The sequence below is a fragment of the Geospiza fortis genome, unplaced genomic scaffold (assembly GCF_000277835.1).
Source record: "Geospiza fortis unplaced genomic scaffold, GeoFor_1.0 scaffold192, whole genome shotgun sequence".
NCBI lineage: Eukaryota > Metazoa > Chordata > Aves > Passeriformes > Thraupidae > Geospiza > Geospiza fortis.
In genome coordinates this window covers 8,466,293-8,482,779 of record NW_005054315.1, presented here as the reverse complement: position 1 = coordinate 8,482,779, position 16,487 = coordinate 8,466,293, and the positions used below count along the sequence as shown (strand labels likewise).

At 39.3% G+C, this 16,487-nt stretch overlaps 1 protein-coding gene across 1 annotated transcript in view; it reads right to left on the bottom strand.

Moving 5' to 3' along the window:
- The window catches only part of AFF3 (AF4/FMR2 family member 3), a 320,892-nt gene that overhangs the window by 17,913 nt on the left and 286,492 nt on the right, over positions 1 to 16,487 (bottom strand). Inside the window, exons 14-16 of the mRNA XM_031056148.1 lie at positions 16,125 to 16,326; positions 13,442 to 13,569; positions 599 to 662 (exon numbers count right to left, since the gene is read on the bottom strand). Of these exons, the coding sequence (XP_030912008.1) occupies positions 599 to 662; positions 13,442 to 13,569; positions 16,125 to 16,326 (394 nt within the window). The remainder of the gene's footprint in view (positions 1 to 598; positions 663 to 13,441; positions 13,570 to 16,124; positions 16,327 to 16,487) is intronic.

Sequence of the window (16,487 nt, the reverse complement as noted above, 5' to 3'; positions counted from 1 at the left end):
AGCATCTCTTCAGTGCTCCATACAACCTCAGATTCCCCTTTTTCTTTCTGGCTACATTTTTAGACAGGTCAAAGCCAGGGTGAAGAATCTGTTTGTTGCAACAGTACTTTGTGTGCTAAGTGTTCCTCTAGGGTTACAAAAATTCTTTGTGTGCTTCTGATTATGTTGGGAAACATCTGCCATGAAACCAGTATTCTTTTGGCACTGAAAAGCCAAAGCTCTTTAAAAAAAAGTGCAAATACCTCAGCTACCAGACCAAATTTGGAGTGAGATGCAATTATAGGACCTAGCCAGCTAGTTAAACTGAGAAGATAGGTATGTGGATCCTTTATGCAGCCTCCATTACTATAGTTACTAATTAAAGCAAAGGGATAAATGGAAAGTTTTATTTATCCAGGCCTTTATCTCAGTAAGTCATTATTTGTTAAGTCATAGTTTATTGGGCTATGAACATTTGATTATATAAACATTTCTTAATTTAACAAGCCTAGCCATCCTTATAATAGATTTTATAATTACCCCAGGAATACTGCACTGATGAAGAAACTGCATTACAAAAATTATTTGAGCAATGTAACTGGAAAGAAAATGTTCTCACCATTGCATCTGCTTTATGCTTCTTCCGTTTAGCTTCCTGCATAAAGTAATCTGCATTGCGTGGTCTACCAGGGGAAAATAAGAAGACATTTTATTATTTTCTGAAGTGCAGAATATTTTAAGGTTGTTTTTCCCTTATTTTAAACCTGATTTGCAAACATTTTTTATGAAGAAAATACACTTATCGTGTAACCATGCATCTTCTATTTTCAAATTGCTGCCCGTGGAGACAATAGCATTTATGGCTGTTCTCATTCTTTAGAAGTCAGTGATTCAAGTAAAGAAAGGCTAATAAAATGCATTTTTATGGATTATATAAACTGCTTCCCAAATTAGTGCAGTTCTGATCTGCAAAATGGATACAGGCATTAAGCAGAACAAGATATTCTGTCTTCTCCTCTCCCTGGTGCTTGCTTACCTGTTTTTCTAGTCCTCTATGTACATTGCTATTTGCCTTGGCTTCTCCCTCCTCTCAAAACAAGTGTGTGTTTAATCTCTCCACTCTGAAAACACACACCGAACCTGCTTGCCTCCACAGCTACATCTCGCTCTTGTCCCTCTTATCTGTAAGCATGCTGAGTACTGTTTACTTTTGCTTCCTGGAGTTCATCTCTGACTCAGTGCTGGGCCACCTGCTGCAATTCCACTGGCATTCCTCGTGCCAATTTCTTCATTGATTTCTCCTCACACAGATCTGAGAGATTCCATCCCTTCCTTAACCTACCTGACCCACTGACTGCAGGGCACAAATTCAACTCCTGTTTCTCTCCTGAAATTCACAAGTGCGTTTGTAACCAGATTTATCCACTCTCATTCACACTGGAAACAAACTGATGTCTCTGTGTCACCACGTCAGTGAGCTCCTCATGGCTGAAGCTAGTTTCTTCATCTCCTCCCAAAAGCTCTCCTTATGGCACCTTTATAAGTCACTGTGGAGAACAGCCATTTGCTGTGTCATTTCAGACCATAACCTTGCATCTTCAGTCATTGCCTCTCATGAAAGTCTTCACATTTCCTGACCCTGCAGATTCTTCCTGTCTCATGTACGTGGGAGCTGGCCTTCTTTCTCTACTCAGCTAAAATATGTCTTGGTTCTTCTCAGCTTATATTGTGGTTACTACATCCTTGTCTCTCTCAGAGAGGGAAGTTTTGACTTGCAAAATAGTTTTCTTAGTATTGATTAGAATATAATTTCTTTGTCCTCATCTCAAGAAAATGAGACATTCCCAAGTATTTGGAGTATGAATTCTGATGTTTTTACTGCTCATGTTTTTAAGAGCTTGGTGTTGTAAACAATATGTTATTATTGCCACTCAGCAATCTGTTATATGTTAACTCCAATAGGCAGCTCAGCTCCACTCACTTACTCACTCACTCACTCACTCGCTCACTCACTCACTCACTCACTCACTCACTTCCCTCCCATGAGATGGGGAGAGAATCAGGAAGGTTTCAAAAGCGTGGAAGAGTAAAGTAAGAAGACTTGCACATTTAGATAAAGACAGACTAACAGATAAACCAAAGTAGAACAAGGAATTCCTCCACTTCCCATGGGCAGGAAGGTGTTTAGCCATTGTATGGAAAGCAGGGTTTCAACATGATTAACAGTGACTTGGGCAGACAAATGCCATCACTCCAAATATTCACCCCTCCTTCCTTCTTCTCTCAGCTTTATATGCCAAGCATGACACCATGGTGTGGTCAGCAGGAGTCAGCTGTCCCAGCTGTGTCCCCTCCCAAGTCCTTGTGCAACCCCAGCCTCCCTCCTGGAGTGTGGGGTGAGAGGCAGAAAAGGCCTTGAGACTATCCCAGCCCAAAAAATTCATATTCCTAACTTTTTTCCCTTGAAATTGGGATTTCTGAGCACATGTATTCAACAAAATGTTTTGTGTCAGTCAGAGAAGATGCATATCTAAAAAGTGAAGTGGGATGGATGAGTAAAACATTTGTGCTCATAGCAGTAAGAACATGCTCAGTTCCATAACTGAGGTAAGTGTGAGCATGAGGGAACTTCTTGACAGAAGAGGGGAGCTATATAACCTCCTCAAGAACATAAGGTTATTTGAACAGTAGATTTACTCAGTCTGTTTCTTTCTATTTATATGCACACAGTTTTAAGGACATTTAATTGCATCAGAGGAAGTTAGTCAACCTTATTTTGAAGAGAAGAAAGGCTAAATATAACTAGATAGAAATGAAATTCAAAGTCTGGCTAATTTAGAATGATTTCTGTCCTAAAAACCTTGTAGATATGAAAAGCAGTTCCTTTGTTCCAGCTTTCTTTAAAATATTATTCTCTTGAAGCTTAGTCTACCTGTTAGGTCAGAAAGGGGACTAGACAGGTTTGTGTCTTAGTATCTCATAATCTACTGCCAATGCAAATACTTCCTATGCCACAGAAAACATTCTTAGTAAGAAGAACCATCTGAAACTGGTCTTGGTCAATTATAAAATATTACACATTGAAATAGTCTTAGCTTGATGCAGAAAAATAGCTATGCTTTTAGGAACACTGAAAGAATTGTTAAAAAATGTTAAGTTCTGCCTCTCTTTGTCTTGTGCAATGACCTAGGGAAGATGGTTTACTATGAAGACCCAAAAAGCAAAGCCAAGTAGAACAAATCAACAAATCAAGTCTCATCTCTCTGAAATGATGAAAGTGATGAACTTTTACATGAGCCTGTCAAACTCAGGTTGTTAAAATACATCCTCTCCAGCATTCCCTCCTGTATATCACCCAGCACTACACGCCTAATTTTCTTGTCTGAAGCATGGTAAGAGGCTGTAAAAACAAAGTGAGATAACACAATGTAATTATGGTCGACTTATTTATACGTTAATTGTAAAATGGTTTTCAACTTGCAGCAGGATTTATTCTCCTGAGTTATGATTAGCAATGAAGGTATTAGCAGGAGATCCTGAACCAAGGAGACTTGCATTGAGGGTCCTGCTATGGGATGGTTAAGCATAACACAGAAACTGAAGTCATTGCTTTGTACTAAGCTGCTTGCAAAATCTAATATAAAAAAAAAGAAGCTATTAAAATGACATTTTAAAGCAAAGCATAAATATATTCTCCATGTGAACGTTTAGGTATTTCCATAGGAAAAATACAAGATTGATTTAAAAATCAGGGCATGCCTAACAGAAATTAAGATGCATTGGGAAAAAATGGATAGGGTATCATTTTTATTAGCTTCCTAAACAGAACTTGTTCAGTAGTGTTAATAAACATGCCAAGTCAAATTCTGATGTCTTTATGCCACCTATGAAATACTATTCTTCAATTTATTGCTACATGTTAATGACCTTTCTATTCAGATAACTAATGTGCGTGTTAGGTGAAAATGGGAAGCTGAAATGTCCAATAGATTCAATGTATGTTTTTGTATCATTTTAGCAACAAAAAGGGGTGCTTGATTTAATTATTTACTGGGGTTTTTTTTAATGAGAGTTAAAGGGGTTTCAAGTTCAGTTTTGTTTAGCTTCTCACTGCTCATGAACGTAATCTGTCTTTTTACATTCAGTATACTAGTTTAAATTATTATGTCATGAAGTAAAAAAAATAAGAAAAACACCCTCTTTCATGGGCTCCTTGAAGATAAGAGGCTGCCTGAGCTCACGGACATATGCAGACACATGAGAAAACTGATGCATAAATTAATTATTCTGGATAGCTCTTTTGCATACTGCATATTTTTTTCCGATGAAGTTTGTTAGTTATATTCTGATTTACAGATTCTGAAGCTACAGCGACCAAGAACCCATGCCTGCTACAAGCATGAAGGTCCATGCAAACCTCCTCTGCAGCTTGACCTATTTAGTTATGTTGGTGACAATCTCAGACTGGAGATTTTACAGGTAATCTCACTGGATGCTAATTTCAGATACTATTTGTTATTGATGAGAGGCATCTTGAGGAAAAGTAAGTGTGTTTTCCCACTGATGAGATTCAGAAAGATCTGTGGCTAAAACCCTTTTCAGGTCTTTGGTCTCAGCTTTGCAATCCCCCTGCAGATCACAGCCTTGCCACAGCCAGAGAACCAAGAGAATAAAAAAAAAATTCTGGTACCAGGCTACTGGTTGAACTGGAGTGCCTGTGAGTAGCAGAAGCAGCACTGGAGACTCTTTATGTTTACTGGTCATGAATGTAAACTGAAGTTGCAAGGAAATGTATTCAGTGACTTCTGGTTTTCAGACAATTGGGTCACATTCTCCTATTAAGTTAGTTACAACTGTATGAATCTATTGGCATCAGCACTTTCACTCCAGATTTACAAACAGAATTCAGACCTGTTGTTAAAAAAAAATTAAAAAGAAGTCTGACTTCAAATTAACAGATAGGAACAAATGTTTTATCTCTATTAAAATGCACAAGAAAGTCTTTTGTTTCTGAATATCTGATTGTTGGTACTTTCAGAAATATAGTCTTTTTCAACAAAGCCAAAGGGGAGTTCTAATACACTGCTCTAATGCATCTCATATATCTCTCTGAATGGCAAGAGAAAGAGCGTAAAGCATTAGAGCCAACTAAGTCAGGCTGCTGGTGAATTCTCCCTGGGATCAAGTGTCATTATGTGAAACTGGCTGCTCTCGAGGAGAATTTACCCTACTCTGTTGATTGGGGAAAGCAATCAAGTACCGCTGGAACGATTTCAACGCATTCTCAGTCAACACTAGGCAGTCACCTAGGCACTGCAACAGAATCCAGCCTTTTACAGAACAACCCCCCCACGGCTAGATCTGATAGTACAAACAAGGCCAGGCTTCCTTTTCAGCAGTGGCATTCAAACCATTTATGACTTTGACAAGGGCAGCCTCAGTAGCATGGCTGTGGCTGAATCCAGGATGAAATTTATCAAACAATCCACTACTGTCCAGTATTTCTCTCACTCGCCTTGGCACCGCTTTCCCTGGGAGCTTGTTGAAAACCAGCAGGAAGGACAGCGTATCCATTGCTTGTTATGTTGCGCGGGATCCCAGCGTGAGGTGAGATGGCTGCGGGCATTGGAATTACTCCTCTGCCAGAAGCAGCCTTTCAGAATTTCCAGGCTGTTGAGCTCCTAAGAGTGGTGTCACCACTACTCAGGTGAATGTCTGTCTGTGTACGTTTCTCTCATCCTATTTAGCTCCGTGCCATTACAGTGCATCTCCGCTACCTTTGTCTCCTGTGCTCTCCTCTGCATTTAATTTACTCCAGTTTAGTGGATAATTGCAAAAGTGTAAACTCATGCAATAAAAAAATGGGAAGAGAATCAAACAAAGTGAATCAATAAAAGCCTTACTTTGTAGAGTAATTTATCAGCATCTACTGCAAAATCTCCTTGGAACTCAGAGCAGCCACTGGTATTTACAGAGTATGGTGTAGCTTAGATTCCAATATACAATTTTAATTATACTGCATTCAAAACTACATTTTTCATCTAATTTTTTATATTTTATATGAACTAAATACTAAACTATAGCATTTTCTGCTTCATTTACATAATCTACCACTTGTACATTATTTCTTGCTGTTGTATGGTGCTTTATGAGGATACATTAAAAAAACCTAATAAAAGTTCAATTAAACATCATAAATGTAGCCAAGTGTACATTTTAATACCCTTCAGAGATAATACTGCTGAAGTGTTGTAAAAAAACAAGCTAGTGCTTCCTCAGTGTACAACAATTGCATTTAGTAAAAGCAGCTTAAATCATCATTCTAAATATAGGAGCAGTTTCACAACTTTAGTAATCTAAACCCTAAAAAAATGAATGTGTTGGAAAGGAGTAGAACAGCAAAATGAGCAACTTTAAAATATGATCATAGCTAGGGGCAAATCAGAAGAAATTAGCTAGCCAGGGTGAACCCACAAGCAGTTTTGAAGCTGTGCCAGTATGCCCTGAACTTTCAGTCTAGGAGAAGAGAATCCCGTAAGAGCAGGAAAACCACATAACGTGAAAGGCAGGTGTACACAGCCTATTTGCTGTGTTGTAACAGGATGTGTCAGGAGCTTGTTTGACATGCTGGGTCATAGATAAGGGTATTCATCTTTGGGGTGAGTGATAGAGCTCAGCAGGTGCTACTATACAAAACAGTGCTCTTCCCTGATGGATCATAGCCTCCTGCCTGTTCCACCACTGTAAATAAATGCTGTTTTATGGGACGTGGCACGGCTGTGTCTGAGGCATGGCACACATAGTGGCACACAGGCTGGGGGAGAGCCCCTGGCACTGCCAAAGTGGGTAGCCAGCTCTATGGAAGTCTCATGGTCACTCTGGCAGACCCAGCAAGCCTGGAAGTTCAGCAGAGGAGCATGCAAGGGGAGAGGGCCAGGAGATAAATATTGAGCCATTTAAATGATAGTACTATAGGCATTTCAGAAAGAAAGGAACAAAGGATCTGATTGCAGTTGGGCCAAAATGTGAGAAAAATTGACCCAATCCCACAACTACACAACTACTATCTTGTTGGGTTTAGTATAACAAGGTCAATAGCTTAGCTAAGAAGAATAGATGAATAGTACAGATACCTAGAGAGGGAGTTACTATTGCAAAAAACAGCAGACAAAATTAAAGCCTGGTATCTAATGGAAATAAAATGCAGAAGGATAAAATTAAGTGGGGACTCCTATTTTGGCAAAAATGCAAAATCCCCCTGACTAACCATGTCAGTATAGTGAAATACAGGAGAACACGAGAAAGAGTCAAAATCTACTACAAATTCCTGCGTATGACCCAGATTCATGACTTAAAGATTTCCATGTGAAATCAATATCTAGACTGAAACACACAAGGGCAAAGTGTACAAGTGAACAGAGAGGAATGAAACAAGTATTCACAACAGGGACTTGAATAAACTTTCCTGTTTTAAAAGCAGATGTAGAAAACACTGTGTGCTTGCAGATAAACTACAATTTTGTCTCTTTCAATGTATGTTAAATAGATGTTCTGAATTAAACTAATTGCAGTTAGAGTGACAACCTTTATAATCAGTCCTACAGAGACAGGGCGGTACCACAGCAGTCCACATCTATTTTGTTTTAAAATGCCACAGAATGACACCTTGAATTCTCAAGAAGCATCCATAAAGCAAAGGCAGAAAGACATTTCTGGGAGAGGGTCCACCTGGCAGGCAGGTCTGATGTTTCCAGCTCTGATGAGGGAGAAGACAAGGTGTGGGTGAAACTGTTGGGTCAGAGTACATGTGAAGTCTGAGTCAGTGAATGGGGTGTCTACACTGAAAGAAGAAGGTGACCCTGAAACAAAGACCCTATCCAGGGATCCTGTCCTGTGGAGTCTGTCTAAGACACTTCAGGAATCACAGGATTTGAAAGAAATCATAACCAGGCACTAAAGGCCAGGAAGACATCTGATAAGGATTTTGGGAAGTGATGTTCCTCATGTGTGTTAAATTATCACAGCCCCTCTGCAGCTCCATGACTTGTTGCTGGTTCTCAAAATGAACAGGGTACTCCCAGGGTAAAAATCAGTTTGAATGGTCTACCTGTGATTCTCTAAAGAGATTATGATTATTGCCAGTGTGGTTTGTCATCACTGAAAGATGAAAATATCCTTTATATGTTGAAGGAATGATCAGGAAAACTCTAATGCATCCTTGAGGAATCACAGCCTTTGCACCCTAGGGCAATTTCAGTCTAAAAGGGAAACTTCTGGGTAACTATATTGTTAAAAATGGACTTGAAGCACATTCTTCAAATGTATGTAAAGTTATTTTCCACTGCCACAAGGACAGCAAAGCTGTCTTGGGAATTAAACCTCAGATAGAGGCATTAGACTACCTTTTCCACATCCCATCCATGAATCCTGGCATTGAGCGTGATGAAAACCCACACCATTCTGTGATCCAGCACAAGCAGACAAACCCTCAGTTACACTGCAATGGACTTGTAGATATTAGTAGAGAAACAAAACCTAAGGAAAACAAGCTCTGACAAGAACCAGAGATGTGGTAGAACAGCAAAAACAATGGGAAGTTAGATGAGACTTCCTCATATTCAGTGTGAGACTGACTACTCAAAGAGCTGCAGGGTTTGGACTGTCTTTGTTATGTACTGCAGACATCTGCTCATGGCTCACCATGCAGAGGCGAGGAAAGACCAGGAGAGACTGCTGGAAGAGACTGTTCTCTCCCATCTGTGTAACTCAGTTCTGCTTCTGGAACCTGAAGGAGTGTCTGCTGAAACTGTTGTCGTTCTTACTGTTATGATTTACAGTGGATTGAAGATATTTTCTAGTCAATCTGTAGAGTAAGAAAAAGTTACACTAAAATCAATTTAAACAAACAAATTCTCTTTCATAAGTAACAAAATATTCAGAGACTATTTCAGACCTGAGTCTGTCAAGAGAACCATTCATTCCTTGGCTATGCCTGTGCAAGTGAAATAAGGAGGGCAAGGATACCAGCTTTATCATTTGATCATCCATGCCATGTAATTGCTAATATTCTCCCTGGCATAGTTTTGAGCTCAGACAATGCCTGGGAACAGCTTGGGGACAGCACAGGCTAGGAACTATTCTCAGGAGACAGTGAATGTGGTTTGTTTTGGGGAGTGAAGACAGTTTAATCATATAAACATAAGCTTGCTGAACCACTTGCCTACAGGAGCAGAGGAGGGACATGTATGTAGCTAAGTTCAAAAGAGGTCGACAGCTCTGGCTTTCATATGATGACAGGGACTAGTGGCTAAAAATTCTATACCCTGAAAATCTGCTAGAGCTGATGAAGCATCAGTTTCCCACCAAAACAAGCCCTCATTAAAGTGTCCCTTTAATGGTGACCCACGGTCTTGCAGAGAGCAGGCAGCTAAATTATCTAATCATGGGAGGCAGTGTCTGGCATGTCTAATGTTATTTTGTCATGGGCAGCATTCATGTGAGAAATTCAGTGCCATGAGTAAGAAGGGAAGAAGAGGAAGATTGGGAGGGTCAGATGAAGTCTTGAAATCCCCTAAAGCCAAGAAACTCAAAGCAGTCCACAGTAGGCATATAAATTTGTGAAGAACGTAGTGTCATAGGTGTTGGTCTGACTAGTTATTTTCTAGATTGCTGATGAGAAGAAAGAGGAGCCACTCTCTATTCCTGAACTGTGCTCCTCAGGATATGTTCAACACTACAAAAGTACCTCTAAATACTTCAGGAATTCTTAAGGCATTTTGAACAATTCAAGTAAGATCACTTCCAGATGTATGAGTCACAACCTAAGAGGACTTTTTCCTTTCCACTTTAAGGAGAAATAACAAGGAAGAGAAGACTGAAAATGAGACACTTGGAGTTCAAGTCAAAACAAAGAGAAGTGCCAGGAAGTTATTTTCATAGGCTGTATATTTAACACCTTTACAGGTGAATATTTTCTGGGTATATGGTTTACTGTTTGGCAAACAAACACAGGAATTCTGTCTCACTGCAGAGTATGTCCCTTGCACAATGTATAGCTGATGGGTGTCTGTAGCACCTAAACCCATAAAGGTGGAAGAGGCATTCAAGAAAATATGAACTTATAAAAAAACGCTGTAGAAGATGTATTATCTTGTTCCTATAATGCAAGAAAAAAAGAAAAATAAATGAAAGTGAAGAAAAAGCGCATCCCAAGTTTGAAATTATAACTCAAAATTCAAGTAAAAAAATAATCCCAAAGAGCATGTTCTGATTTAGTTATAAGGAAAGATAGGAAGCTAGGTGCACTCTGCTATTTTTTATACCACACAAGCACTATTTTGAGGGTACCCTTGGGCACACACAGGATGTCTATGCCTAGGACTTCAAGGACAGCAGACTTTGCTCCTAAATGCAGTTATTGGGAATTCAGTGAAATCACAGGAGGATTCAATATGGCTTGAAGCATTATTTTGTAGCCTTGAAAATGTTCTCTTCATGGAGTCAGAAGTCACCAAAAATCCAGGAAATCTTACTAAAAATTACTACTGGACACAGCATTGATGTCATTGACACATGTGGTATGCTGGGTACCTCTAAGTATATTCAGATTCACCAGCAAACAATGGCAAACCAGGGGAAGGAGACTTTTGCCTGTCTTTTGAAGACTGTTAGCTATATTTACTGTTATACTGCAGTGTATGTGTATACAGCACTCTGCCAAGCAAGATATACTTTTTACTGACCTACTTGTGTTCCAATTTATTGCTAGTGACAGCTGTTGTCAATGATCTGGAGAAAATAAATTGAGAATACAGTAAAGAGACACTGACTGGTCAAAAAAATCAGTTGTTGTTTTAAATCAAATATAAGGGATTTAGTCTCTTTAAAACTTTAGAGTCTGATTAAAATTAAGACTTTAAAGCCGTGGCTGGATTACAGTAATTCAGAACTTCATGGATTATGAGATGAAATACTTCATAGGCATCATTTAGGACAAATGCTGCCATTAGGATTACTACATAATTTAGACCTACTGTACTGCATTCCTTCAAATCCTCTGCTGTGGTGCTATACAAATTTGAAAGGCACTGGCTGCCATATTTAATTTGATCCTTCTAACATGTGAGTCAAATTTGTTGACATTTAACATTTGCAGCCAGTCTAATCTGCTACATTTCAGTGACTCCTCCGCACAGGAATTTCAGAAAGAAGATCCAGTGTAGCTGGTATTCTGGTTGTGTATCCCAGCTACAAGTTGTGGATGATAGCTGTAGTACTTGACAAGCTCCCTCCTCTAGCTAGCACAACTGGCATTTAACTGTTTATGGCTTTTAAGGCCAAATTAGGACATATTTGTTTCTGTGTTTTATCTTTTTTTGCCTTTTTAGACTTTGTTTTAGTGGTCTACAAGTTGCTTTGGGATATTCTATGCGGAAGGCACTACACATGAACAGTTTAATTGTATCTCTCTCTGAAAAGATGAAACAGTTTTATTGGAGATGCTTGCCAGAGGAATCACTTGTAACACTAATGGAGAAAGCTGGTGATAAAAGCCTCAGATGATAGAGATGGTGACCAAAGCAGATCTCCTATGACTATATCCTAGGGGAAAAACAAAGCAAACCAGTCCACCTTTTTTCTTTGTTGGCAGCTTGAGGGAAAATCAGATGAAGACACAATAGTTTTGTTGTAACTGTTTCTATGTTTTTTTCTAATCCAGAGATGAGCATATCCTACAATTCTGACTTTTATCAGACACTCTGACGCCTTTCTGCCTTGTATGTACATGTTTAAACTGCAGAAAAAATTGAGCAGTTGCAAGTAAGTTATAGACGACAGAGTATTTTAAGAGATACGAAGAGTTAGGTAGTACTTATAAACAGTTTCATGTTCGATGGAGATTGTTGAGTAAGTGTACTAAGAGAGTTAAAAACATGAAGGGAGGTGGAGAAAGAGGGTGAATAAGGATGTATACACAGAAGAGTTTTCTCCAAAAGAGGTGGGAAACCTGATTACATTTATTCATCTTACATCTGCTTATGACTGCCATGAATATACACAAAAGTTAATCTCACCAGTCCTCTTTTCTTGACATACAAATCAGTTACATCCTTTTGAAGTCCACAGGAATTTACACCTTATAGTAGGAAACACGGTTTCTTTTTATGAGAGGCTGCTGTTTCTCTAGTTAACATTGAGACCATATAGTGTGAACAAGCATAACAACAACAGTAATAATAGTAATAGTAATAATAATAATAATAATAAAAATTAAAAATCACAATTTTCGTAGAAAGCAGTTCCTAAGGAAACCAGGTTGTTTGTTATCCCAGGGTTTCCTTTGGTATAAAGGAGTTTGAGTTGTCATGGGTGAAAGTCTGGAAATATGAAAATATGTCAAGGTCACACAGCTCAGAGCTTCAGGCAGTTTGAGGCATATGTTGAACAGAACCTCTTCTACAGTACCCAAAACCAAGTATCAGTATTTACAGGCCATAACATTACCAATCAAAAAGAATCTGGGTTTGCTAGATACTAGGATTTCAACCTTCAGTTTCACCATTATATTCACTAAATAATACTATGTCCTAAATGACCTTGGGGACAAGCCAGCTTTTTTGATTAACCAAAAATAAAGACAGTTAGAAGCTTAGATTATTTTAAGAGGAGGAGAGCAAGGGATATGTGAAGAATGAAGTGGAAGTGGGGAGGGCCAGATATCCCTCCAGATATTCATGCTAACCATTGCTGCTTCCTGTTCCCCCTGCCTTACTGATACCTTTAGCTGAGCAGAAGTAGCCACGACAGCAGCAGCTGTCAAGGCTCAGGGATCACTCCAACCCCAGGCCTGCCCTGCTCACTTGTCTTGGGTGTTGTGGGACTGAACCCCTGCCAGCTGATTCTGCATCCTGGCTCTTGGCTCCCTGTCCTTTAGGGAACAGCCACTCCTCACTGCTCCCTGATTCTCAGGGATTTTTGACAAGGGCTTTGGACAGGACATGTGGGAGTGACTCAAAACTGAAAGATGGTAGGTTTAGATTAGCAGCTAGGAAGAAATTTTTTACTGTGAGGTGGAGTATGGGAACAGATTGCCCAGAGAAGTTGTGGAGTTAGCCATACCTGTAAGTGTTCCAGGACAGGTTGAGTGAGGCTTTGAGCAACCTGGTCTAGTGGGGGGCAGCCCTTCCCATGGAATGAAATTGGCACTCAGTGATCTCTAAGTGATCTTTAAATTCAAACCATTCTATGACTCCGTGATTCTATGCATTCTACTATTCTGTGGTTAGAAACTTAATTTATGATAAAAATTTAAGGTTTTATATAGTATTTCTCATTAATTTCTCAATGTAGAGTAAGTATTACTGTAATACTACAGGCAATGTCTCACTTCCTGTTGGACAAATTGTATTTTTCTCTCTTTAAATGCTATAGTTTTCTTTATTTTAAAGTCATATATACTCACATATCATCAAAGATAAGCTTTGTTCTTCTGCAGTCCCTGGGTGTGGTGGACAGAGGTGACCAAGGCTCTGTTTGGAACTGTGGCTTATTGCAGAGAAGAACATTTTCTGAATTGATGTGAATTGCTTTCTAGACAACAAACAGTAGATAAGACAATTAAGAATTGGCTAATAACTTAAAAAACCCCAAGTAACAAAAACCAGAGAGTCTTTGCATTGTGTTGTACGTTGGAAGTTAATTTTCCTGGTATTTCAGCAGGGAGTACGTGTAAGTGTCCTGACAGTCCTGACACTGATGGCCACAAATTCACAGATACTGCTCAGAACACTTTTTAAAGGGTTTGAGTTTCAATATGATATACAGCAGAAATTGAGCAAAAATTTTAATAGTAACTATCAAAATACTCTGAAACACAGCAAGTGAAATTATTAAGGAATAGATCTGTAGTCATTTAGAAGATTAAGTTATACCTCTGGCCTTCAGCTTCCAACCAAGCACTGTACCTTGCTTAGGGGAGCACAGCCCACGTTTGACTTGTTTCACACTACACTGGTGATGTGCCTGTGCTGGATGAATTTGTAGTCCAGGTTTCTTTGTGCTCCAGATCTCCCCTGATCAGCTTGAACTATCACTTCTCTGTGCTGCAGTGGAAGCACATGTCTTTTGGCAGAGTCTCATGCAGTCCCTCAGCTGCAGCCCTACTCTCCATGTGGCCTTCTGAGCACCTCCATCCCACCAAGTGACCTGTGGGGGCTACGGTGCACTGGTATGGAGCACAACAGAGGGCCCCAGGTGGTTTTGGGTTGGTAACTACTGCCAAAAAAATGCTGTTCCAGTGTCAGGTGACAGGTAGAAAGGCCCCAGGGACATGGGGAAAAAACTCAAATGGATACATGCCCACTGTGGGCAAGCTTTGCGTGCAGCTTCTCACAGATATTTGAAGGACCACTTGGGCCTGCCAGCTGGATGCCAGCTGGGAAGATGGGATAAAACAAAGCTAAGTTTAACATTTATAGTTCGTGAGCTCTCATCTTCTATATGGCACATCCAGATCAGCTCATCAGGCTAAAGTTTTCAGATGAATAACCAGATACATAAGAATTTTATTGCAAAGGTTGTTAAATGTTGACCAAATGGTGCATTGCTAGGCTATGCAGAAAATCTTAGTGAAATGCATTTGCTAAGGGTGTGGATCATAAAGCAATCACCTTTTGCTTTTGATTTCCAGCACATTTGCCTGGGAAGGAACTTAAATTATTTTCAAGATACCCAGTGAAGAATCATAATTATAATTCTGAATGGGTAATAAACTTCTAAATTTATGTTTTGGAAGTTAAAATGTTTAAAACTTTACACTTAATTAATGAAAAATAAATGAATAACTATAATATGTTAAAGGACTTTTTACTGGAATATTTTATGCAATTGTTTTTTTTCAATTTACCAAAAGCATCTGTGAGATATTCTTGGAAAATACAATTTATGGTAACCTGTTTTTGAAAATGTGTCCAAAATTAAGATTAAATTTACTATTTCCTCCTTTGTTCTCAAAAAACCCCTAAAAACTCAACAAAATCAAAGTATAAACATATATGCTTAACAGATAAAAGGGGGCCACTTATCCCCACAGCAAAAATTGCTGGAAAATGCCATTGCTACAATTCAGGTAGCTTGTTTTCCTAGTTGCTTAGGCACTAATACTTAGGGTTTTGAAGCCTCTTTTACATCAAATAACAAACACAGCAAACAGATGCAGAATAAAAAACATTAATAGCTTTTGTAGCAACGAAAGGAGCATGGGCAGCAGAGTGCCTCAACAGCTTCTCTAGATGCTACAGCAGTGGCACCAAGATGATGGTATCCAAATTGCTTCTTCTAGGCATTTCACACAAAGCAGAACAGTGTCATGGGGAGGAGGTGACAGTAGTCTGCCCTTGATCATCTACGCTCAGTGTCTGTAGGCTGGAGGGTAGTGTATGACTTTGAAAGATGAGATGAGAGAGAGGTGGAAATTCCTCAATTAAAAGAGCTAACGGGCTCTTCACTCCAGCATTCTAACCACAGAACTCATGCAGAAATGGAGGAAGCATCTACTCCTCTCTCTCTGTGCTCTGAAGGCAGAGGCCACAATGCAGGGTTGTAGTACAGCCTTATGTGGAAGAGTGCTCTGGGCACACTTGGTGTGAGCAAGACTCTCCGATAAGGATATGAATACAACTCTAATGGAACTGAGCTGTGAGACTGGTGCTAAAATATCACTGGTATAAGCAGAATCTGAAAAAGTTTGTTCTAAGACAGATAGAATTTGTCTGCAGGACACCCATGGTTAGGCAGTGGCTGAGTGAGCCCTTATACAGTAGGGACATTATGCACCATGAATGCAAAGAGCTTGCATCATGCCCAAGCAATGCTCTGGAGGCCTAAATCCATTCGTTTTGGGCCATTAGCTTTTACCTTTTGCTTATGTAGCCTTTGCTATTTGCTTGTGTTACAGCCTGCCCTCTTTCCTTTCTTCTATGCCTTGCTAAACTCCAACCCAGAAAAGCTGAACTTAGAAAATAACATTCATTATTACAACTTTTCTATTTTTTTGCATATCATTCTGCAAAAAGTATCACAGACTGCAATACCAAGTGGAAAACATACTGCTAAGCTTTATATTGTGAACAACAGCATACACTTACATTGAAGTCCCCAGGATGTGGCTGTGACTGGATTTCACCCTTATGTTTTTTGCTGGAGGAGATTGAAGGTAATAGACTGCTGCCATTAGGTCTGCTGGAGGAAGTTAAATCATCGTTGGAATATTTGTGTTTTGATGCATCAGAGAGGGGAGAGACGGGTGACCGAAGCATTTTCTCATTTTTATTTATTGGTATTGCCAAGCTGGAAATGGAAATTACAGTAATGGAGTGTCACAAAGCTGGCTTTGAGAAAGGTAAATGTTTTATATATTACCAAAACTTTGAATTTAAAACCTGCTGGCAGGATAAAGTCTATTGGTATCTGGAAACGAGCTTACAGTATTGGGACAGAGAGTTCATTTA